The sequence below is a fragment of the Phascolarctos cinereus genome, unplaced genomic scaffold (assembly GCF_003287225.1).
Source record: "Phascolarctos cinereus isolate Bilbo 61053 unplaced genomic scaffold, phaCin_HiC Scaffold_4;HRSCAF=312, whole genome shotgun sequence".
In the NCBI taxonomy this organism is placed as follows: domain Eukaryota; kingdom Metazoa; phylum Chordata; class Mammalia; order Diprotodontia; family Phascolarctidae; genus Phascolarctos; species Phascolarctos cinereus.
This window is the reverse complement of record NW_027555847.1, coordinates 658,737,488-658,761,062: the sequence shown is the minus strand read 5'-3', so window position 1 is coordinate 658,761,062 and position 23,575 is coordinate 658,737,488. Positions and strand designations below refer to the sequence as shown.

General features: G+C 45.1%; 1 protein-coding gene across 7 annotated transcripts in view; it reads left to right on the top strand.

Annotated features, from left to right (window-relative positions):
• The window catches only part of KANK2 (KN motif and ankyrin repeat domains 2), a 28,309-nt gene extending 8,321 nt beyond the window's left edge, over nucleotides 1–19,988 (top strand). For 5 of the 7 annotated variants that reach the window (XM_020995197.2, XM_020995194.2, XM_020995195.2 and 2 more), the window contains 9 exons: nucleotides 3,632–3,793; nucleotides 4,091–4,196; nucleotides 6,994–7,230; nucleotides 8,610–8,697; nucleotides 9,701–9,920; nucleotides 10,552–10,694; nucleotides 15,588–15,788; nucleotides 15,959–16,051; nucleotides 17,611–19,988. In XM_020995197.2, the coding sequence (XP_020850856.1) occupies nucleotides 3,632–3,793; nucleotides 4,091–4,196; nucleotides 6,994–7,230; nucleotides 8,610–8,697; nucleotides 9,701–9,920; nucleotides 10,552–10,694; nucleotides 15,588–15,788; nucleotides 15,959–16,051; nucleotides 17,611–17,670 (1,310 nt within the window). In that variant the 3' untranslated portion in view covers nucleotides 17,671–19,988. Of the gene's footprint in view, nucleotides 1–3,631; nucleotides 3,794–4,090; nucleotides 4,197–6,993; nucleotides 7,231–8,609; nucleotides 8,698–9,700; nucleotides 9,921–10,551; nucleotides 10,695–15,587; nucleotides 15,789–15,958; nucleotides 16,052–17,545 lie in introns of all 7 variants that reach the window. The other 2 variants (XM_020995200.2, XM_020995199.2) reach the window with 2 other exon arrangements.
• Nucleotides 19,989–23,575: the final 3,587 nt, after the last annotated feature.

The window sequence follows — 23,575 nt, the reverse complement described above, 5'->3', positions numbered from 1 at the left end:
TGGTGGGGAGTCTGGGTGGAGGCAAGAGGACTGCCTAGAGGAAGGGGATTAGGGAAGGGCACTCAGAGAGCCCCACAGGGGGTGGCAAGCAGGAACAGCTGGGTTCAGCTCAAACTTCCTATGAGTTTTGTGATTTTTCCCTCCCCCTGACTGCTTTCTTCATGCACCATGACTAATGGGAGCAGGCAGTGGTCTGGAGGGGGGGAGGGTGCAGAGTTCTTGAGGCTTCCAGGGGTGGGGGGTAGAAGGTCGGGGGCCCAGGGGGTTCTCAAAGAGCTACAGATCTCCCCAGGGTCTCCTTGGCGCCAGCAACCCTTCTGGGCTCTGAGAAGGGTGAGGAGGAGGAGGAGAAGGGGGGACCATCACTGGGAGGGCTGGGCCAAACTAGGCTGCTTTCCCAGAATGCCAGGCAGAAAAGGCAGGCAGTGGGCCAGGGCTGATCTGTTCCGGCCCTGTCCTCCCCTCCCCTCCCTCCTAAACCCTGGCCTCCGCCTCCTGCTGGACAGAAGGGAGAATTGGAGCCCAACTTTTTGTTCAGAGAGGACCAGAGCCTCTGTCTTAGATCTGCTCGGGGGGCTCCCTCTCCCACTGAATGTGCTTTGGGCCCTGCCTGTGTGGACGCTCATCTTTGCTGGTGGATGAGGGGGAGAGGTGTGCGATGGGGTAGGGGGACAAAACAGAAATAATCCAGAACTTCCGAATGCCACACCTGGAAGCGACCTTAGAGGTCATGTTTTGTTCGGCCACCTTCCTTTGTAGATGAGGATGTGGGGGCCCAGGCAGTCATTGACTTAGCCTGGATCACTCACACAGAGCCTGAGATTTGAACCCAGGGCTTCTGGCTGTCAAGCTGCCTCACAAGTCTAACCCCCCTCATTTTGCAGATGAGGAAACAGACCTAGAAAGGGAAGAGTTTCCTGAGGTCCCGTAGTCAGTCAACCAATAGACACTCACTGGTCACTTAGAGTGAAGGTGCCAGGCACTGTGTTAAGCACTGGGGATACAAACACAAGCTCACCCACAGCCCCTGCCCACTACGTGTAACTGCAACATATACATGCATGTAAATACAACATCTACATACAAGATGCATGCAGAGTAGATGGAAATTAATCTGAGAGTGGAAGACACTAGCTTCTGGGAAAGGTATGGGAAAGGCTTCCTGCATCTGGTGAGATTGGAGCTACGTCTTAAAGAAAGGCAAGGAATCTAATCAGTCTAGGAGAAGGAGGCACAGAAAGTCAGGATTTGAACTCAGGTCCTTGAATTCTAGACTCAAGATTTATTTCACAATCGCATTACCTAAATAGCACCAGGCCACTTACCCCAGCAGACAGCAGAGATTTAGAGGCAAAATTAATTTTCTCACAGCTAATGTGTCTGGATTTTTTTGCAGGGCGAGGGAAGCCGCCCTCCCCGCCTCTCCAGACCACTGCCTGCTCCCATTAGTCATGGTGCATGAAGAAAGCAGTCAGGGGGAGGGAAAAATCACAAACTCATAGGAAGTTTGAAAAAACAGCTCCTATTATTGTAGATGACTTTACAGTGTCCTCAGTGGTTTCCTTAGAACAACTGTAGGGGCCACACCTCTGCCCATTTTGTGACTGAGGAAACTTGGTCTTTGACTTAGGCATAAGGTCATAGACAAGAGTTGCTTAGGGGCAGCTCAGTGTCCAGACCTGGAGTCAGGAAGACCCGAGTTCAAATCCAGCTTCAGACACTTACTAGCTGTGTGACCCTGGGCCAGTCACTTAACCCTGTTTGCCTCAGTTTCCTCATCTGTAAAATGAGCTGGAGAAGAAAATGGCAAACCACTCCAGTATCTTTGCCAAGAAAACCCCAAATGGGGTCAGGAAGAGTCAGACACAACTGAATAACAAAGTCCAAACTCTTCCTTCTGCAGAGGAATGAGGCCCAGAGGGGTGGTGACTGGTCCAAGATCACCCCAATGCTAAGTAACAAAGACAGGATTAGCAGCCAGCATCATGCAGTTAGTAAGTGACAGGGCTAGGATTTGAAATCAGGCCTTTGAAATTCAACTCCTAATCCAATGTTCTTTTCGCTGCATTTTGCAATATAGCTATGAAACCTCAATGACTTCTCTTTAAAATGTAATCGGTAGACTGTTTCTAGATGACTTGTGATTAGTTATTAAAGTTTATTTATTTAAAGTTATTAAAGTTTAAAAGTATTGCTGTTCAGGTGTTTTCAGTGACATCCGACCTCATTTTCCTTGGCAAAGATACTAGAATGATTCGCCCTTTTTTTCTCCAGCCCTCATTGTACAGATGAGGAAACTGAGGCAAACATGGTTAGGTGACTTGTCCAGGGTCACACAGTAGAAGTCTGAGGTCACATTTGAACTCAGATCCTCCTAACTCCAAGCTTAGCACTCTAGCCACTGCACCAGAATTAGAGAGTTTCATAACGTTTACATAATGCATTAAAGTTTGCAAAGTACTTTACACGTATTATTTAATTTTATCCTCACAGTAACTCTGGGAGATAGGTGCTCTTAGTGGCCTCACTTCACATATGAGGAAACTGAGGCAAACAGAGGTTAAGTGACTTGCCCAGGGTCACAGCTAGTAAGTATCTGAGACCAGATTTGAACTCAGGTCTTCTGACTACAGGTCCAGCATTCGCCACCAGATGCCTCTACAGAGAGATGGCACAGGCTGTAGACTTAGACCTTAAAAGTCACCTAATTCTCAAACTCCTTGGTCTAACAACCCCCTTGTGCACTTCAAAATTATAGCGGACTCTTCTACGTTCTTAAAAAATTATTAAGAGTTTTTGTTTATGTGGATTATGTCCTCTCAGTATTTCACGTTAGATATTGAAACTACATTTATAATATTTTAAATATTAATTTAATTCATTTACAATAATAAACCATTACATGTTAATATAAGTGATATTTTTATGAAAAATAATTATGTCTTCAATACTAAAAAAAAAGAAAAGAACAGCATTGTATTTGTGCTAATCTCTTTCATGTCCGGTGTAATGGAAAAACAGCTGGTCTCTTAGATCTGCTTCTGCATTCAGTCTGTTGTGACATGGTATTTGGGTTGAAGTATATTAAGGAAATCCACCCTCACACAGATAATGTAGGTAGAAAAGAGAGGAAGAGTATTTTAGTCGGCATGTTTGACTTAGTATTATTGTGAAAATTGTTTTGATCTTGATGGTCTTGGGGACTTCCAGGGGTCCACAGACCACATTTCAAGAAGCAGCCTCCTAATTTTATAGATGAGGAAATGGAGCAGGAAAGAAATAAAGTGACTTGTCCACAGTCACACAAGTAGTAAACATCAGAGAGAAGGAAAAAAGCATTTACTAAGCACCTACTATGTGCCACGCACTATGCTAAGCACTTTGCAAATACTATCTTATTTGATCAGAGGCAGATTTTGAAGCCAGGGTAGAATAGTGTGGAGTGATATGTCAGGGCCAGGGGAAAACAGTTTCTTCTTCTCAAAGGGAAATTTAAGAGAGATTTGGATGGTTCTTCTCAGGACAGAACCTTGTTTTTCTTGGGTGTTTAGATACCACCCTCTTTTATTCCTCAATCATTCTTGACACCCCCCCCTTTACTTTCTCTCTTTCTCGCTCTCCCCTTCTCCAGCTCCCTTCAGGGACCTCAGTAAGCCTTCAGAGGTGCCCCCAGGGCCAGCAGCCACCCTTCCTACTCAGTCCCTGGGAGAGCCAAAAATAACATCCAGCTTCTCCAGAGAACAGAGAGGGAATGTGGCACTTCATGGGAAGGAGGAAGCCGAGGAGGGTTCAGGTAAGGAGGACAGGAAGGGCCTGGGGAAGGGGGGAAGCCCCTGGCGTGATGAAGGGCCAGGCTCAGGTACCAGTCTTCTCTGTCCTGTTTAATCTCACCATTCCTGCCAACTAGGGTTGGGAGGCAGAGAAGTGGCAGGGAGTCCCCAGGGGTCTTGGGACCCAGCTGGTAAAGAGAGGCTGACTCCACCGTGGTCTGCCCTGTACTCCCCATCCTCCCACCTCCATCCCTATTGCACAGAGTACAGCAGAGTGTGGGCAGGGAGGGATCTGACCCTGACCTTTCCTCTTTCCCCAGCAGCTCTGCTGCAAGAAGGAATCAAGTCCATCATGAAGAGGAAGGAGACCAGCACAGACCCTGTGTCCAATAGGAAGAACCTTCAGTTCATAGGTGTCAATGGCGGGTAAGAAGGGCCTGGGGTACTAACTGCTAAGGATAATGGTCCCCCAGCTCCCTCTTTGAACTCTGAGATGCCAACTTCTTCCAAAGGTTTGGTCCTGGCCCCACTAGAGCTGTCCTGAGGGCGTCTCTATGTTCACTAGAACATAGAAGGGACCGGTGGGGGTGGGGAGGAGCAGGCAGGTGAGACAAAAAGGATATTATCACCTGGTGTTCCCAAAGAGCTCACGTTCCTGTAGGCAGATGGACAACTCATAATGTGATGCACTGGCTCTCCCTCCTGTGTGGTACCTTTCCCAAATTAAGCATTATTAATCTGTGATGTTCCCTTCCCCTTCGAAGCTGCCCTTTATGGACACTTCCGCCATAGCTTACCTGGACACCCCTACTAGGGGAGGAAAATCTATCCAATGTGGTTTGCTGTCTACACATCCCCAAAGATGACCATGACTTTCAATTGGTTTGATGCTTCATTCATGCACTAAACATTTATTAAACACCTGATCTTTAGGTAAAACCTATAAAACTTAGATAAGACAGAGTCCCTGCCCTCATGTAGCTTATGATCTAATAAAGGTTAAGACCCAAACACAGATCACCATAATATGTGACATTCTATTTTAAGTATGTTAGGGAGGTACGGCTCTACAATCCAAGGTGGGGGGGGTCAAGGGGGGCTTCCTGAAGGACATGGCATTTGAGCTGGGCTTTGAAGAAAGGTAGCAGGCAGGAGTGCTGAGTGAGAACCTAGCTAGGAATCAGGAAAAGCAGGTTCGGGCCTCACCTCTGACTCATTCTGGCTGTGGGACCCTGGGTGGCAAATCATTTCATTTCTTAGGGCAGTAGGCAGTCTCTGAGCCTATAAGTGACAGAGAAAGTATAGACCTGAATTGGTAGAAAGAGTTTGCTTACTCAGAAGGTCCCTGTGCCGGTAAAATAACAGGGCCATTTCCTAACCCCTAATGTTATTGAGAGGCAGGGTGTCATCATGGATAGAGCTAGCCCTAGAGTCAGGAAGCCTGGGTTTGAGTTCCACCTGTAGCAAATACTGGCTTTATCTCTCAGCAACATAGGCCAGTGGTGTCAAATTCAAATCAAAATGGATCCCTATGGGCCACCTGTTGGCTTAGAAAGCCACAAACCAACATTATCTATGCTGTATTGTATTTTTATTTATTTTGTTAAACATTTCCCAATTATATTTTTCTTGTTTTTTTATTCATTAATTTATTTTTAGTTTTCAACATTCACTTCTATAAGCTTTTGAATTTTAAATTTTTTCCCCCTCCTTCTTCACTTCGCTCTCCAAGACAGCGTACAATCTGATATAGGCTCTACATATACATTCCTATTAAACGTATTTTCACATTAGTCATGTTGTACAGAAGAATTAGAACCAATAGGAGGAACCACAAGAAGGAAAAAAAAACAGAAGAGAAAAAAAAAGAGCAAATAGTATGCTTCGATCTGCATTGCAACTCTATAGTTCTTTCTCTGGATGTGGATAGCATTTTCCACCATGAGACTTTTGGAAATGTCTTAGATCCTTGAATTGCTGAGAAGGACTAAGTCTGTCAGTGTTAGTTATTGTACAATGTGGCTGTTACAGTGTATAGCGTTCTCCTGGTTCTGCTCACTTCACTCAGCATCAGTCTATACAAGTCTGTCCAGGTTTTTCTGAAGTCGGCCTGCTCATCATTTCTTAGAACACAGTACTATTCCATTATATTCATATACCACAACTTGTTCAGCCATTCCCCGATTGATGGGCATCCTCTCAATTTCCAATTCTTTGCTACCACAAAAAGAGCTGCTATAAATATTTTTGTACATGTGGGTCCTTTTCCCATTTTTATAATCTCTTTGGGATACAGCCCTAGGAGTGGTATTGCTGGGTCAAAGGGTATGCACATTTTTATAGCCCTTTGGGCATAGTTCCAAATTGCTTTACAGAATGGTTGGATCAGTTTACAACTCCATCAACAATGCATTAGTGTTCCAATTTTCCCACATCTTCTCCAGCATTTATCATTTTGCTGTTTTGTCATGTTGGCCAATCTGAGAGGTGTGATGTGGTACCTCAGAGTTGTTTTGACTTGCATTTCTCTGATCAATAGTGATTTAGAGCATTTTTTCATATGACTATAGAAAGCTTTAATGTCTTCACCTGAAAACTGCCTGTTCCTATCCTTTGACCATTTGTCACCCAATTACATTTTAATCTGATTCTGGTCACATCTGAAGGTCTGTGGGCTACAAATTTGACACTTCTGTCCTAAGCAACTCATTTCATTCTAAAAGTGTCAGAGAAATTTCTGAGCTGCATTGGTGAGAGACAAAGCCATTGACTTCCTTATCCAGGAATTCCCTATTAAAGAACCAGTAGGTGTTCAGATGGGGCGAGTAGAGGATTCCAGGGATAAGGAACAAGGAGGGAAAAGGTAGAGTAAGCCAGTTGGGTACACATTTCAAGGACAGAGTAGACCAGTAGACCTGGAGTATAGCCTATATTGGTATGAGAAATGTGAGGGAAGCTAGGCATGTAGGTATCAGAATATGGAGGGCTTAGAATGCCATATGGAAGAGTCTGGATTTGACTTCAAGCACATAGTAGATGCTTACTAAATGTTTGTTGAGTGAGTGACCGATTCCCAGGCACTAGTATGCCCTTGAATATTTTGAAGCAGAGAGATGAGGAGACAAGAACTGTGCAGGAGGATCTAGTGGGACTTTCAGAGGCAAAGTGCCCTAGGGCCAGAAGCTTCTCCACTCATCCCTAACCTGCCTTCCCTTCTCCCCAGGTATGAATCTACATCATCTGAGGATTCCAGCACAGCTGAGAATTTCTCAGACAATGAGAGCACAGAGAGTGAATACCACGAGGCCAATGAGGGGCTCCCTGGGGCCAGCGATGGAGGCCGGCCTAGAGGGGTGGGCTCAGTGGCAGAACCCACTTGGGGAGGCAAGGCTGGGATTGTACAGAGGAAAGAGCCTGTGGCTGAGGCAGCCACGAGCCCAAAGGCAGAGGATGAAATTAGGTAAGTACCATGCCTCTAGTGGGCTCAGGCTCTACCTGGGGCCAAGGTTGGTGAGGATGGGCCGTGCACATAACCAGGTGCCCCGAACACATGGACTGAGACAACAGAGCAGCTTTTAACCTTAGGCAGCCCTAACCCATTGATGGAAGCTGTTCATAGGTAAAGTTTGTTTGAATGGCAGTAAGATGGGTCCCCCGGGCCACCCCCCACAAAAAAATTAACAACCATGCCACTATATACTTTACTGCCCCAGTTGCCACTATATGAAATTCAGGGGCTAAGAGTTAGTCACTAAGCAGCTTCTTTTTAAAAATGCAAACTTGAGAAGGTAAACATTAAGCCAAGCCCAGTCCCTTACATGAATTAGTTTATCACGATGAGCATGAATTAGTTTATCAGATCCTGATCTCTGGGAAAAACAATTCTTTTTTTTAAATTTTAAATAATATTTCCCCCCAATTACATGTAAAAATAATTTTTTTAACATTTGGGCTTCATGGGGTGTTTTCTTAAAAGTTTTGAGTTGCACATACTATCCCTCCTTCCCTCCCCTCGCCCCTGGAAGAGACAGGGATCTGCAGAAGCCTTCATGAACTACACTTTCCCACCTTGTGGAGGCCAGATATAGGGCAGCCCTTCACAGTCATTAGAAAGATAAATAAGAGTCTGGGTAAGAGGCAAAGCTCAGCTACAGGGGCTGATATTTCCTGTCAGCCATAGGCAGTTTGGTACAAGGAGAAAGAGGGCTAGTGTAGTTGTCACGAGGCCTGAGTTCAAGACTGCTGTCCCTTACTAGCTGTGTATGACTGGGGTTAGGCAGCCTCTCTGTAAAACAGAGATAATTAACTCTCTGCCTTCCTCGCAGGATAGTTGTGCTATAGCAATGTGAGCTTAATTTATTGTAATTCCTAATCCCATTTGGGCAACTAGGTGATGCAGTTCATAGAGCACCAGGCCTGAGTTCAAATTTGGCCTCACTTACTAGCTGTGTGACCCTGGGCAAGTCACTTAACCCTGTTGGCCTCAGTTTCCTCATCAGTAGAATGAGCTGGAGAAGGAAATAGCAAACCACTTCAGTATCTTTGTCAAGAAAACCCCAAATGGGGTCACAAAGAGTTGGACATGACTGAAATGACTAAACAACTAAAATCCCATTTGCCTAGCCTTTCAGATGTCCACTTCCTCATGATCTTTCCCCCGTCCATCATCCAAACCTACTGTGATTCTCTCAGTCCCATACTCCTCAGTAGAAATGTAAATCCCTAAATTCTCTTTCTGGACCCCGGCCCTAATGGTGGGATCACGATGCCCCTAAATAGGTTCAGCTGGGAGATAGTCCTGGCTTTCTCTGACTCTGCCTTAATCTTTCATCCTGCCAGATTGGAGCTTAGCGCAGACCTCATCTCTGCCTGTCTGACCCTGCAGAAATACCTGGAGAGTCCAGATGCCCTCACTGAGAAAGAGATGGTATGGAGGGCAAGGTGGGGGGGGGGTGTAGGGGAAGGGGCAATTGCATCCAAAAACAAATGCCCAAATGTAGAGACGTGGATCCCAGTTAAGGCTCTGCCAATGGCGGGTGACCTTGGGCACATCTTCTCCGGGCCTTGGTTTGACCTTATATAAAATAAAGCATCTGGCCTTGAGGACCTCTGAGATCCCTCTCAGCTCTGAGGTTTTCTGATGCTGAGTGGGAAGAGAGCTAGGCCTAAAATCAGGAGACCCGGGTTCACATCTCAGCTTTCATGTTTACTGGCTGTGTGAGCATGGTAAAGAGGAAGAGCAAGACTCCACCCTGGAGCAACCTTGATAATTAGGACTATGTGGGAAGCACATTTCTAAAACGATTTTGCTTTTGAGCGTCCCTTTGATTCTATAGGAGTATGCTTCTCATAGCAGTCCTAATTGTCAGGGTTGCTCCATCCCTGGGTTGTGGTTTCTTTTCAATGGGCAAGTCACTTAAACTCCATGTGCCTGTTTCTTCCTGTGTAAGAGGGATGGACTAGAACTCTGAATCCTATATTCCTGGGATCCTATGGCCGGGAAAATTTGAGAGAGACAGAGAAAGAGAAAGACCATGCACAGCACTACTGAGTGTTGAAGGGACCCAAGGAATCTGACATAGCCTAGTCCTGGTGGTGTTCCAGGGAACAGCACTGGGTCTAGGGGGATAGGAGCCCTAATTGGCCAGGGCTACTCACCACCTGCTGCTCCCTGGTCAAATCCCGTCCATTCTCTGGGCCTCAGTTTTACCATATGTAAAATGAAGAATGTTAACTAAAAGACAAGGTCTCTCCTGACTTTAAATCCCATGAACCCTTAAGGGACTTTTCTCCCCACACAAAGCCCACCCTGGCCCGTCTCCTCTGCACAGCTTTGCCCCAGCCAAGGGGTATGGGAGGGAGCCTGAGCTCTCCTTTCTGATCCTGCCACCTTCCAACCTCTATCCTTCCCCCACCACCATGATGCCCAGAAAGCAGCATACAGCACAGTGCTTCAGGACTGGCTGAGGCTCTCCTGCCACAAGGATGCACACCCGGAGGTGGTACGCAGGCACATGGTCACTTTCCGGGCCATGTCACCGCAGCTGCTCCAGTTCATTGTCAACATGGCTGACGGCAATGGCAACACCGCCCTGCATTACACCGTGTCTCACTCCAACTTCCCTGTGGTCAAGCAGCTGCTGGACACTGGTGAGATCATCAACACCATGGAAGAAAGAGCACGCTACAAGCAGTTTTTTCCCAACCTCCTTTGGGGTGGGGGTGGGGTACTTGGAGAAGAGGAATTCGGAAAAAGGCACAGAAGTGGTCACTAGCCACAGAGCCCAGGGTGAGGGAGAGAGGAAGAAAGGAAGGGAGAAAGAATAGGTCTAATAAGGACTGCCAGACGCTGAACTCCAACCACTCTGCAAATATGATCTCATTTGATCCTCAAAATAACTCTTCGATGTAGGTGCTATTTGTATTTGGGAGACACAATTCACTAAGATCTAAACAAGTAGAAGGCATAAAAATACTTCAGAAATAGTTCATTGCAGATTACTAAGGTACCAGGAGAGGGGAATGAGTGCAATCCAATTTAACAAGAATTTATTAAGCATCTACCAAGATTCAGTGAGGCAAGTTCTGTGCCCTAAAGGAACTTACATTCTTTGTTCAGTAGTCCTGGGATGAGGCAGATGAAACAGGAGGGTTCCTGGAAGCCTGCCCTGAAGTGCATTGGAGGGCTGGAGAAGGGGTCGAGAGGTGATCTGTGTGGCCTGCCTAGGACAGGCATGGCCCAGGCAGGGAAACGTGGCCAGAAGGTTCATTGACCCCTTAGGTCTCTGCAATGTGGACAAACAGAACCGAGCTGGCTACACGGCTATCATGCTGACTGCGTTGGCAGCCTTTCGGGCAGAGGGAGACATGGACACCATCCTGCAGCTGCTCAGACTCGGGAATGTCAACTTCAAAGCCAGCCAGGTGCATAGCCATCCTACAGGAGTCTAGAAGATGAGGTGGGAGGTTTCAGGGGGTGGGTGGGGGGTAGACAGGACCCAGATGGAAGCCTTTGGGCTCTCTGTCAGGCTGCTTAGCAAAATCATAGAACACTTGAGCTGGAAGAGACCCAAGCCCAGGGATGGGGAGCCTGTGACCTCGAGGCCATATGTGGCCCTCTCGGTCCTCAAGTTCGGCCCTTTGACGAAACATTTGTTCTGTGGAGTTTGGATTTAGTCAAAGGGCCACACTTGAGACCTAGGGGGCTACATGTGGCCTTGAGGCCTCAGGTTCCCCACCGCTGCCTAAGCCCCTTATTTTACAGAGAGGAAACTGAGGCAAAGCTAGGGAAGCCTTACAGCGAGTTGATGGCACAGCTGGGACTCAAATCCATGCCTTTCTAATTTCCTATCTGTTGCTCACCCCCATGTGTTTCATCTAGGTAGGGTAGTGGATAAAGAACTAGACTTGGACTCAGGAAAACCTGAGTTCAAATCCTCCTTCAGATACTTACTAGCCGTGTGACCCTGAGCAAGAGGTTTCCTCATCAGCAAAATAGGGGAAATTATAATACCTGCCTTTGTAGTGGTTGTGAGCATCAAATGAAGTAACACCTGTAAAGCACTTTGCAAACCTTAAGGTGCTATGTAAAAGCCTGTTAATATTCTCTAGCCTGGTGCACAAGAGGGAAATTCCTCCTCTCTCTCCTAGGTAGGAAGAGATCAGCCTTCATAGTGACTCCAATCTGCCCTTCACTCTCTTGAGTTTTCAGCATTCCCCAAATCTGCCACCCCCTAGACCAGAACTCTCAGGGCCCTGCTATCCCTGCTTTTCTCAACCAAGGTATGGGCGGGCCTGACCCCAATTTCTTGCTTTGGTCCAGCTGAAACACAAGATTAGCTACTGTCAAAAGGCATTTCGGTCAGTAAGCCTTTATTATGCACCTGTCATGTGCTGGGCACTGGGCTAAGAGCTGGGAATACAAAGGGAGGCAAAAGATAGTCCCTGCCCTCAAGGAGCTCACAGTCCAATGAGGGAGACAAGGAGCAAGCAGGTATGTACAAACAAGCTGTATGTGTCATAAATAGGAAATAATTAACAGAAGGCACTAGAATTAAGGGTTGGGAAAGGATCCTAAAGAAGGTAGAATTTTGGCTGGGACTGAAAGGAAGCCAAGGAGGTCAACAGGTGAAGTTGAGGAGGAAGAGCGTTTCTGGCATGGGGGACAGCCAGAGAAAATGCCTGGAGCTGAGAGGTGGAGTGTCTTGTTCGTGAAATGGCCAGGATGCCAGTTTGTATGTGGGAGGTAGGGGGAGGTCAGGTTATAAAAGGCTTTGAATGCCAAACAGAGGATTTTGTATTTGATTCCTAGAAGTGATTGGGAGCCACTGGAATTTAGTGAATATGGGAGTGACATGGTCAGACTTGTGTTTTAGAAAACTCTTGGGTGGCTGAAAGGATGATGGACTGGAGTGAGGAGAGACGTGTGGCAGGCAGACCCACCAGCAGGCTGTTACTGTAGAGGTCATGAGAGCCTGCACCACATGGTTGGTAGTATCAGAGGAGAGAAGGTGATCAAGAGATGGTACAAAGGTGAAAAAGTGTCTTGGAGAGATTAAGAGATAGTAAGGAGTTGAAGATGATGCCTAGCTTTCAAGCCTGTAAAAGTAGGATCGTGGTGCCTTTCATAGTGATAGGAAAGTATGGAAGGAGGGAAGAGTTCAGAGGGAAAGATAATAAGTCCTGTTTTTGGACATGATGAGTTCAAAATGTCTACTAGACATCCAGTTTGAGATATCTGAAGATATCTCAAGATGTGAGATTGGAGGCCAGCAGGGAGATAGGTAGATTCAAGAATCATTAGCACAGAGATATTAATTAAATCCATGAGAGCTGATGAAATCACTAAGTAGTATAGAGGGAGAAGAGAAGAAGGCTCAAAACAGATACCTATGGGATACCCATAGTTAGTAGATGTGACCTGGATGAGGATCCAGCAATGGAGACTGAGAAGGAGCAGTCAGATAGCTAGGTCAGAAGAGAACCAGGAGAGAGTGGTGTTGCAAAAACCTAGAGAGAAGAAAGAGTCAGGGAGAAGAGGGTGATTGATAGTCTCAGGCTACAGAGGAGAGTGAAGACGAGGACAGGCCATTGGGTTTGGCAGTTAGGAAATCATTGGTAACTTTGGAGAGAATAGCTTCAGTGGAATGATAAGGTTGGGAGCAGGATTCAAAGGGGTTAAGAGAATGAGAGGAGAGGAAATGAAGATGTCTATTGTAGATGGCCTTCTCAAGGAGTTTTTCCAGAAAAGGCAAAAAAAGATAGAATAATTGGGGGGGGGTGCAGAAGGATCAAGTGAGATTTTTTTGGAAGATGCAGAAGATGTAGGCATGTTTGTGTACAATAAGAACCAGTAGACAGAAACTGAAGATAAGTGAGAGAATGGGGATGACAAAGGGGGCAATCTGGAGGAGACCATTTGAATGGGATGGCTCGTGCAGGTAGAGGAGATTGCCTTGGCAAGAAGTAGGATCACCTTTTTTGTGTGAAATGGGTATAAAGGAGGAGATAGTGGCAAAAAACATCTGATAGGATGATGTGATAGGAGATGAGGAGAAGAGGGAGGTCTTAGCAAATATCTATTTTTTTCTGTAAAATATGAGGCAGGTTTCTCCACTGTGAGAGTGGGAGGAGGAGGAGCCATGGGAAATTTGAGAAGGGTTTGAAGAGCCACTGTGGAGAGTGGGAGAGTGAGTTGGCAAGGGAGGTATAGTAGGATTGTCTAGCAGCAATGAGGACCCAGCTGAGGTTGTATAACATAAGATTGTAATGTACCCAGTCAGAACAGTTTCATTATTTTCTCCATCTTTGTTTAGCAGCACATATGTAGTAGGATGGAGGATGGCAAATGGTGAGAATGATCCATGGCTGAGACTTTGGTAGGTGTAATTGGCGATATGATAAGGCTAAAGATACAAAAGAGGAGGATGGCATAGAGTTGAATTGGTTCACCAAGGGGTCAAGATGGAGAAAAGAGGAGAAAGTAGCTAGTACAGGGAAATGGCCTGGGATGGAGAGGTCAAGGGATTGGTTGTCACAATGGGGTCAAAGAGTAGAATTCTGTAAGGGAAGGTTGAAGGTAGGTTGGAAAGCCAATAGGTTATAGTCAGACAAGGGGATTTCAGAATTTTTGACATGGAGGTGATGCGTTTGTAAGGTGATGGTATGATCATCTTTGTGTGTGGTTGAGATGGAGTGGAAGAGTAAGTCATGGAAAATGAGTAGGTTGTGGAACTATGTGATTAGGATGTTTGAGGAAGGGTCATTATATATAATGTTGAAGTCCCTTAGCATGAGGACAAGAATTGGAGAGGAGAAAAAAGATTGTGAACCAAGTACTGAATTTGTTAAGGATTAGGCAGAGGGATGCTTTGGATGTTAATAGACAACTACCAGGATTTTGATTGGATGGAAAATGTGGATTGTATGGACTCCTAAGGGGGGAACATTATTGAGTAATGGAGGTGGGGGAGAACCTGGAAGTGGCAATGGGGAGCAACTCCTTTCCATCAGTAAGCTTAAGGGAATGAGTGAAGGTGCAGCCAGTACTGGAAAGGGTGGCCAGGGATGCTCTTGTCATCAGAGGGATGCTAGGTCTTGGCAGTTTTATCAGATAACTCACAAAGAAGTAAAAACAAACAAAATGCAAAAGCATCTAATCCAGAGATTCTTAACTTGGAGTCCATGGATCCTGAAGGAGTCTGTGGATAAATTTCAAAGGAACTGTGAATTTTTTTTTAATATTTTGATAACTATTTCAATATAATTGCCTTCCTTTGTAATCCTTTTATTTTATTTTATGAATTTTAAAAACATTATTCCAAGAAGGGGTCCATAGGCTTCTGCTGACTACGGAAGGGTCTGTGACTCAAAAAAAAAAAGGTTAAGTACCCCTAATCTGATTAATTAGTTTGACTTCAGAGCATGGAGTTTTTTGTTTTGTTTTGTTTTCCTAAGGCCATACTTGGTAGGGATGTACATAAGGAATATACTGGCCTCATTTTTATTCATCTAAGGGACTGTACCCCAAAGCCCTCTTCTTTGACCTTGAGTCCTCCCCTTACTTCCAGGGAAGGGTTCAGCTTTGTCCACCTGGGAGCCAACATATGACCCTAGACAAATTACCTAACCTTTCCAAGTGCAATGAATTAGATCTGAGGTCATGCTTCTTTAACAATAGGTAGAGCTGGCAAAGCAAACAGATCAAGAAAGAGACCCTCACCCTCCTCTAGGGAATGTACTGACAAACAGGATACATGGCAGACACTGCTTCCCCTTCATCCTTCCTCCCTAGTGAAAGACAAAGGGTTTTTTTCCCGAACCCTCCTATCAAAATGGGCTTTGACTAACTGTAGTAGGAGAACATGCAAGGAGGCATAGTGGAAAAAAACAATAGAAACAGAGTCCAAAGCCCCCGACTGGAATCTCAGCTCAGCCACTGATTACCTATATAAACTGGCACTAGTCCCATCGCTTCCCTGGGCTCATGTCCTCACCTGGACATGACAAAGTAATGTATAAGACACCCTCAATTCTAAATTGATGATCCCGTAATCCCATAATTAAATGGTTTCTTTGGTTCCTTCCAGTTCCAAATCCCACAATCCTATGATGACATTGCCTAAGAAACCCTTTCTTAGTCCAGCACCTGTTCACCCAGCCATCTCCCTAGGGAGAGTGCCAGGAAATGCCTAGCTGTATCTGGCACCATGTTGGTTATAGAAAGACACATCATCTGTGCCCTGTGGGAATTTATCATCTAATGGCTTCCACAGCTTACTCAGAGGCTAAAACTTCTATCCCTGCCCCTCCTTATAGGCAGGGCAGACAGCACTTATGCTGGCTGTCAGCCACGGTCGGATTGACATGGTCAAGGCCTTGCTGGCCTGTGCTGCTGATGTCAACCTTCAAGATGATGATGGTTCTACCGCCCTGATGTGTGCTTGCGAGCACGGCCACGTGGAAATCGCTCGTCTGCTTCTGGCTGTACCTGACTGTAACACAGCACTCACTGACCATGTGAGTTTGAGAAGGCATTGTTGGGGTGGGGGACCCCACAAAGGGGGAGGGTTGGAAGGCCATGGGGTTAGGGTGGTGGAGAGCTCACTTAGAGTACTGCCACAAAGCAGGAGAGTGAGTCCACGCTTCTTTCTCGGCCAGTTCTCTCAGCCCAGCCTTTTGCCTTTCAGGATGGCAGTACGGCTCTCTCCATTGCCCTTGAAGCTGGGCAAAATGACATCGCTGAAATGCTATACACACACATGAACTTGGCCAAGTCCTCGGTGAGTCCCAGGGTCATGATCCTGGTCTTCCTCACTTTTCTTCTCCTGCCCATGGATTCAAGTCTAGTCAGGGACAGATATTCTAACCCCCAAAATAGCCTAGAATTTAGGCTTTAGGCCAGATACTTTACAAATCAAGGAGCAGAAGTAGACATCACGGCCTTAAAAGGTGAGACAAGAAGGCAGTGTGGTGTTGGGGATTGAAGGCCAGCTTTGAAAAGAGGAAAGTCTGGGTTCAAGTCCTGTCCTTGACACATACTGGCTATGTGACTTTGGACAAATCACTTAACTCTCAGTGCTCTCAGGCAACTCTCTTAGACGATAAATTACATTTGGATTGCCTGCATTGGTGGACAAAGTTTGCCCACGATGATGAAATAACAGATCCAGACCCTACTTCCTCCAAAAAGAGGTGAAACATGCTAAAAATAGGAGACAGTTGAAGAAGGATGTCAATTAATTAATGGATGATAAGTGAATAATTACAGGGAAGTGTAAGGCTTATATATGCCAAAGCCATGAGAATAATGTCATGGGGTTGAGGTCAGCAACCACATTCACTCCCAAACTGACCTGACACCCCTTCCAGAGACTATGTAGGCCTGAATGCAGTAGTGATGAGGTGCCATTTAGCATTGCGTAGGTTTTTAGAAAGCAACTTAGATGTATGACATTTCTTAGCTTCTTAAAAACATGGGGGGGGGGGCAGCTAGGTGGCTTAGTAGATAGAGCACTGGCCCTGGATTCAGGAGGACCTGAGTTCAAATCCAGGCCTCAGACACATAACACTCATTAGCTGTGTGACTCTGGGCAAGTCACTTAATCCCAATTGCCTCACCAAAAAACAACAACAACAACAAAAAACATAGTGGGGACAAGGGACGGGCAGGAAATGATAGCAAAGAGAGACCAGACTTCTACTTGTCCCCAGAGAACAGAACCAGGAGTATAGGAAGTTGCAGAGAAGCATACTCATGTAGTGTAAGAGAAAATGTCCTGATAATTCGAGTTGTCTATAAGTCTACCTTTGAGAGTAATTGAGATCTCTAGAGGTCTTCAAGGGAAGGTAAGATGGCCATTTCTTAGGGATATTCTAGAAGGAATTTCTGATCAGGTATTATAGATTGGACAAGATAACTGTTGTTATCTAAGCATGGTGTGGTGCACGTCTATAATCTCAGCTTCTGGGGAATGCTGAGGCTAGTGGATGGCTTAAACTCAGGAGCGCTAACCTGCATTAGGGCTTAAAGCCAATCAAGCATCTGTCCTATGCAGTGCCAATATGGTGAGTACTGGGAGTGGAGAGCAACCAAGCTACCTAAGGAGGGATGACCTAGGCCAGGTCAGAAAAAATAGAGCAGATTAAAGCTTTCTTGTGGATCAGTATTGAGGTCAACCTATGCAGGAAGACTTAGTCTCTTTAAAAAAAATGACTGCTGTCATTCCTTCCAACTCTAAGCTCCTGTGATTCTTTTGCTGCTCCATATTTGCTAGGCTTAACCAAGAGACTTCTAATGAAAAGGTTAAAACCTCTCTCACACCCTGGCTTCTCCTCTCAGCGTCCTTCAAAGCAAACGACCGTCAAGAGTGCAGCTATTTCATCCAGTAAGGCTCAGTAGAAGCCACAGGACCTGCTGGCAGGACAGAGGACACAGAGCATCTGCAGTACCTGTCCATCAGAGGGAAAGAAGGGATGATGCGGAGGAAATACTTGGGAATGCTTGTCTACACTTAGGGTGGAGGGCTTCTATACCACACCTTCCCATCTTGTCCCATGTCCCTGACTGCTTGGCCCACCTTGGCCTGACTCCATAACACCCATGTCCAAAGGGAAGTTGGACTCTTTGGAGACCTGCTTCAACCACCAAGGGAGAACATGGTGTCAGGTGGAAGGGTTTGCAGTTTCTTAATTTTTTTTTTCTTTTTTTCCCAAACTTGCAAACCCAAGCCAAAGCAAAGATGCCTGTGGATGGAAACTGAGTTCTGCTCCCACTGTGCATGAATTAAACAGAAGGGACCTGGGCCTAGGCATAGGGTGTTACCCCCAGCAACCAGCCCCATGGGCACAGGAGGCATTGGAGTTTTATGTAAAGCTGTGAGGGAGGCCTCTTTCAGAGAAATAAGCTTGAAATAGTGACGTGTTTGAGGAAGTTAGGAAAGGTTTTTTTTGTTTTTTAAATAAGAAAAAGCACTATGTTAAAGCCTGAATTTTATATTAAGGATTAAGCTTGAGCTTTATATTAGGGTTTTATGAAGTTGTGCATGGTTTAGAATGGGATTTTGCACATCTGGCTGGCATTCCTTCTGTCTGCATGCCTGTGGCCTCTACGCCGTTCTGCTCAATCTTCAGAAGTGTGTTTTGCAAACTTCTTTTTGTATCTGTTTTTATGCCGAGCATAGCAGAGTCAGTCTGTATCAGACTGGGAGGAGAACTTGCTCCTTTCTCCCAGTCCTTTTTGACTTTTCCTGTCTGACCCAGGAGACAAGCCCAGGATCCCATCGGAGACTAGGACAACAGGAGCTCTGCATTCAGGGCCACCTCGAATGTGGCAGAACTCAGCAGAGGAGCAAGAGGTGCTGACAGAGCTGGACATCTCAGCACAACACTCCATTCCTTAGAGCATTAGACAAGGGACCTTCAAGGTCAGCTTGTCCAACCTGACAGTTTTACAGATGGGAAGATGAGATTAGATCCAGTGACCAGGCCCAAGTCACAGATACCTCACTGGAAACATTGCCTGACCAAAAAGGAAGAGATAAGAGTAAATGAGAAAAAAGTAGAATCCCTAAGGGTAGAGAGGCTGTTCTTAGGTCTACTGGTCAGTGTTTGGGTGTGACCAGTGACCCCAGGCTTCTCTCAGGTGCAAAGGCCTTGTGGCAGAGTGCTTTGGAAGCTCCTGGGGTCATCAATTTGGCAATCCCGCATACCAGCCAGGCTATTTAGAAAAACAGGCTTACAAAGGATATTAGCTTTTCAGTACCCCTGCTCCTTTCTTTGTGACTTGGGTAAAAGAAGTTTGAGAAAACCAAAAGTACATGCTCCTCTACCACTGGTCCTGTCTCTGGAACCACAGGCTACTCCTTCCTTTCTTCCTTGGTGATCCCAGGGAAGAAAAGCCTTAAGCCAAGAGGCAGATTCCTCACCTATGATTGTGCCTAGAGTCCAGCACATGAAACCCTAGCCAAGCACATGTCCTGCCATTCACCATAGCCAATTTGTGTTGAGTTGTTTCACTGCCTTGGGATTGAGAGATCTGAGGACAGAAATCTCTGCCAGTCTGGATTTTTTTTTTTTACACAGCCCAGAAATGTTGGTCCCTTTCCCAGGATCAGAGTTTCTATGCTGGGTTTAACCTGGGTTGTTGGGATTTCAAACTGACCATGTTAAACAAGAGGTTAACATAAACTCTCTATATAACATAAATTCTATGTGTGAGGTGCTTGGAAAGGGTTGGGTCTTTGCTTGGCTTTTAGAATTAAAACTGAAAAGGTGGGGTAGTGAGGAACCTGACTCTGGTATACTGTTGCCATTCCTTGATGGGTGATTAACAAAGGTGACCGACCCTGGTTCTCACTTAAGAAATGGTACGTGTCAGTGTGTGCATGTGTTTTTGTGTATTTGTGTCTATGTGTGTGTTTGTGCTCACATGTTTGTTTTAACTCTTGGAGATGGCAGACACTTGCCTTGGGGCATGTGCCATTCCCCAGACAGGTCCATATTTATCTGTTTTGTACAGTCCCGTACAACTGGCTCGGCCCAGCATGCTGTGGAGGTTGGCATTTTGTTTTTTTGTTCCTGCACTCAGTTATATACATGGGTCTGTTCTCACTATCCTGCATTGGTATTTCCATAAGACAGTATTATACTTAAATAAAGTATTCATTTTATAATCTTAAAAAAGTAAATGAATAAAGCTATCTAAAGTTTCTGTGTGTATATGAGTCTATGCAATGCTGTTTTTAGCTTGACCTGTGAGAACATTTTTAGCTGCCATGAAAAGTCACTGCTGTGAAAGTGATCACGCCTGTGCCACAGAGATGTTAATCAGGGCTTCACACTTCAGATCTGTTCTAAATGCCTCCTCCCTCCCTTCCCTGGGTTTTTCCAAAATCCCCGGATGTGGTGGTAAGCATGGCCAACGATTTAATCACTTCCCTGTTGCATAGGGTCAAACACAGAAGAGTAATTAAGGGCTGAAACTTCTTAAAAACCCACATCCCCGCTTGTGGGTGCTTCTTTTGTTTTATACAACTGTGGGTATTTCATTCCCTAAATACAGCTTAGGGACATCACTCATCTAGCTTGGTTCACTCTCTCCTCTGGAAGAAGAGCCTCAGTGTGGTAAACCCCTAAGAGGCTGTTCCTTGGAGTTACTATCACTTAATTGCAATGTTCCAAATTGTTGGTGTAACAAGATAATTTGTCAATCATAAGGATTTAGCCCTTATTCAGCCTCATTTTAGAGATAGGAAAATTAAGGCCCAGAGAAGTGATGAGTTGCTCAAGGTCATACAGGTAATAAGTGGCAGACAGTAAGAGAGGAAGTGACTAGTAGGTACAGTGTACAAGCTATGAGCTAAAACGAGGATCTCGGAATTTTAGATTAGAAAGGAACCAAACAAATCATTCAATAAATGTCTGTTCTATACAAGAATGGGATATAAAGGCAAGAAAGTCCCTGTGTCTGCGGTTCCTGGATGGGTTTAATAAATGCAAGACAATTTGGGGAGGGAGGAATGACTTAGAACTGGAGGGACAAGAAAGATCTCTTGAAAGATGTGGCATCTCAGCCAATCTTTGAAGGAATGTAGAGATTTTAATGAGAGTTGAGAAGGGATTGTCTTATCTGAGTCTAGAGGGATACAAAAAAAAGGCAAAAGCAGCCCCTGCCCTCAAGGAGCTCATAATCTAATGAGAGAATACATGCCAACAACTACATACAAACAATTTTACAGGATAATTTGTGGGTAGTCTTAGAGGAAAGGCACTACCATTAAGGGCAACTGGAAAAGGATTCTTGTAAAATGTGGAATTTTAGCTGGGACTTAAAGGGAGCCAAGAGGCAGAGAAAAGCAGGAAAACTATTCTAGGCACAGGGGACAGTTAATAAAAATATAACAAGTTTGGAGATGGAGTGTCTTGTGTAAGGAACAACCAGGAGGCCAGCGTCACTGGATCATAGAGTAAATGGAAGAGAGTTAAGTGTAGGAAGACTAGAAGGGCCAGGTTATGAAGGACTTTTAAAGCCAAATGGAAGATTTTACATTTGATCCTGGAGGCAACAAGGGAGACACTGGAGTTTCCTGAAAAGTGGAATAATGATCGGACCTATATTTTAGAAAGATCAATTCCTAAGTGGAAGATGGATTGGAATTGGGAAAAGACTTGACGTAAGGAGACCAACCAGCAGGTTATTGAAACAGGCCAGGTATGGGGTGATGAAGGCTGCAGGGGAATGGCAATGTTCCATTGTATGACCCTGGACAAGTCACTTGACCCTTTTTGCCTCAGTTTTCTCATCTGTAAAATGAGCTAGAAAAGGAAATGGTAAACCACTCCACTGTCTTTGCCAAGAAAACCCTATATGGGGTCATGAAGAGCCGGACATGACTGAAAAATAATTGAACAACAATAGTTGACTCAATCTTATTTCCCAAAGGCAGTTTACAGTCTTTTCCATTCTTTTCTGCCTAAAAGTTTTGAAGGGAATTTTTATATTCCTCAAATGGCCTAAAAACAATGTGGTATATTGAATAGGCCTAGAAAATTTTGAAAGAGAGAGAGAAATGGGTAAAAATTAACAATATTTTCATCCTGATTTGGGAGGTCCTGTATCACAATGAGAAAAATGTTTTCCCCCCAGATTATTTAAAAAAAAATGTAGAATAAAACTGAGGCCCAAGTAGTATGCAAAGTGTGAACTTAGTGATGCCTTCCTTTGCAATAGTCATTTCACAAATGAGAGTATGGCCCAGGAAACAGCAACTGAGACATATCTGGGAAGAGATACAAACATCAGTGAATGCATTGTTCTCACCACTAAATTAGAATGTGCACATAATAAAAATGCAAATATGACATCAATAATTGCTGACATTTATATGAGACTTTAAAATTTTACAAAACTTTAGATATCCTTTGATCCTTGCAACAATAGTGAGAAAGATATTATAGTTATTATTATTATTACTATTATTATTTTACAGATGAGGAAACTAAGGCTCAAAATGGGTAAAGTGAGTTTTCCAGGGTAACAGAGACATGCATAAACCCAAATTTATACTGACAAAAAATCTAGCCTTATTTCCACTGTATCACACTAGCTCCTTTGCTCTTTGTCACCATCAGTTTTTAATTTCAAGTTCAAGGGTATGTTTATGGAAGGCTAGTACCTCTGGTAGGAGGGCTGCCAAGCCTTTGGTGTCCAACTGATTTACCCAGCTCTCCCTCATGGCTCCAAGAAGCTGCAGCAGGCACAGCGGCCACACCCAGTAAACTGTTTTGGCAGACAGGCTAAACCAGGATGATGGTGACCAAGGAGTCTCAAGTCCTTCGGTGAGTTTGGAGGTGTCTAGCCGAAGCATGTGAAGACTTCCCGTGTGGAATGGGCAGATGAGAACAATGTGTTCTCAAGGCCATGAAGGCAGCTGAAGCAGAAGCTGTGTAGCACTTAGAGCTTGGTCACACATCGAAGACACCAAAGTCATCCCCTGCATCTTAGGCCATCACCAGACATCTTGACTTTTGTCTTGCCACTGGACTTTGATGACTCTGGAAGAAAAAGTGAAGCCACAGCTTCAAGCAACTCTGCCTCACTTAAATCCAATTACATGCAAATCAAGACATTCTCCATACCGTTTTACCATTTTTACCTACTCAAAGGCCTGTGGCAACAGGCAGCTGATGAAGCAGCAGGTGTGGATATACTGAGAGCTGTAGTCACAACACTGCACCCAGGCAGCCCTGGTCGTAGAATCATCTTCCCACTGGACTGAAGCAGCAGTGGGATTTAGCAGCCCCTCTGGGTCTAAGCCTCCTTTTTGAAGCCACCTCCTGGCATGAGGAAGGGGCTAGAAAAGGTGCCCTAAAAATTGTTTATTTTACCTAACCCTGGTCTGCTTACTGCAGCAGGTAGGGATCCTATCCTACAGTTGAAACACCAAAAAAAAGTACCAAAACTTTTGCAAAGATGATTCCACTCACCATAGGTACATGGAATATGCACACACTTATGGACAACACAAAATCTGGTAGACCTGACAGACAAACAGCTCTTGTTGTGAGAAAACTCAGCAGGAATTGCATCCAAATAGCAGCCCTGAGTGAAACAAGACTGGCAAATGAAGGCCAATTTACCAAAGTCAGAGCTGGATACACATTTTTCTGGAGTGGCTGCAGTGAAAGGAAGCACTGTGAAGCTGATGTAGCTTGTATGCCTACCAAAAGGAGTGAATGACTGGCTCCCAATAATGTGATTGCTACTTGCAGGAAAGCACCATGCCACTGTCATCAATGTGTATGCT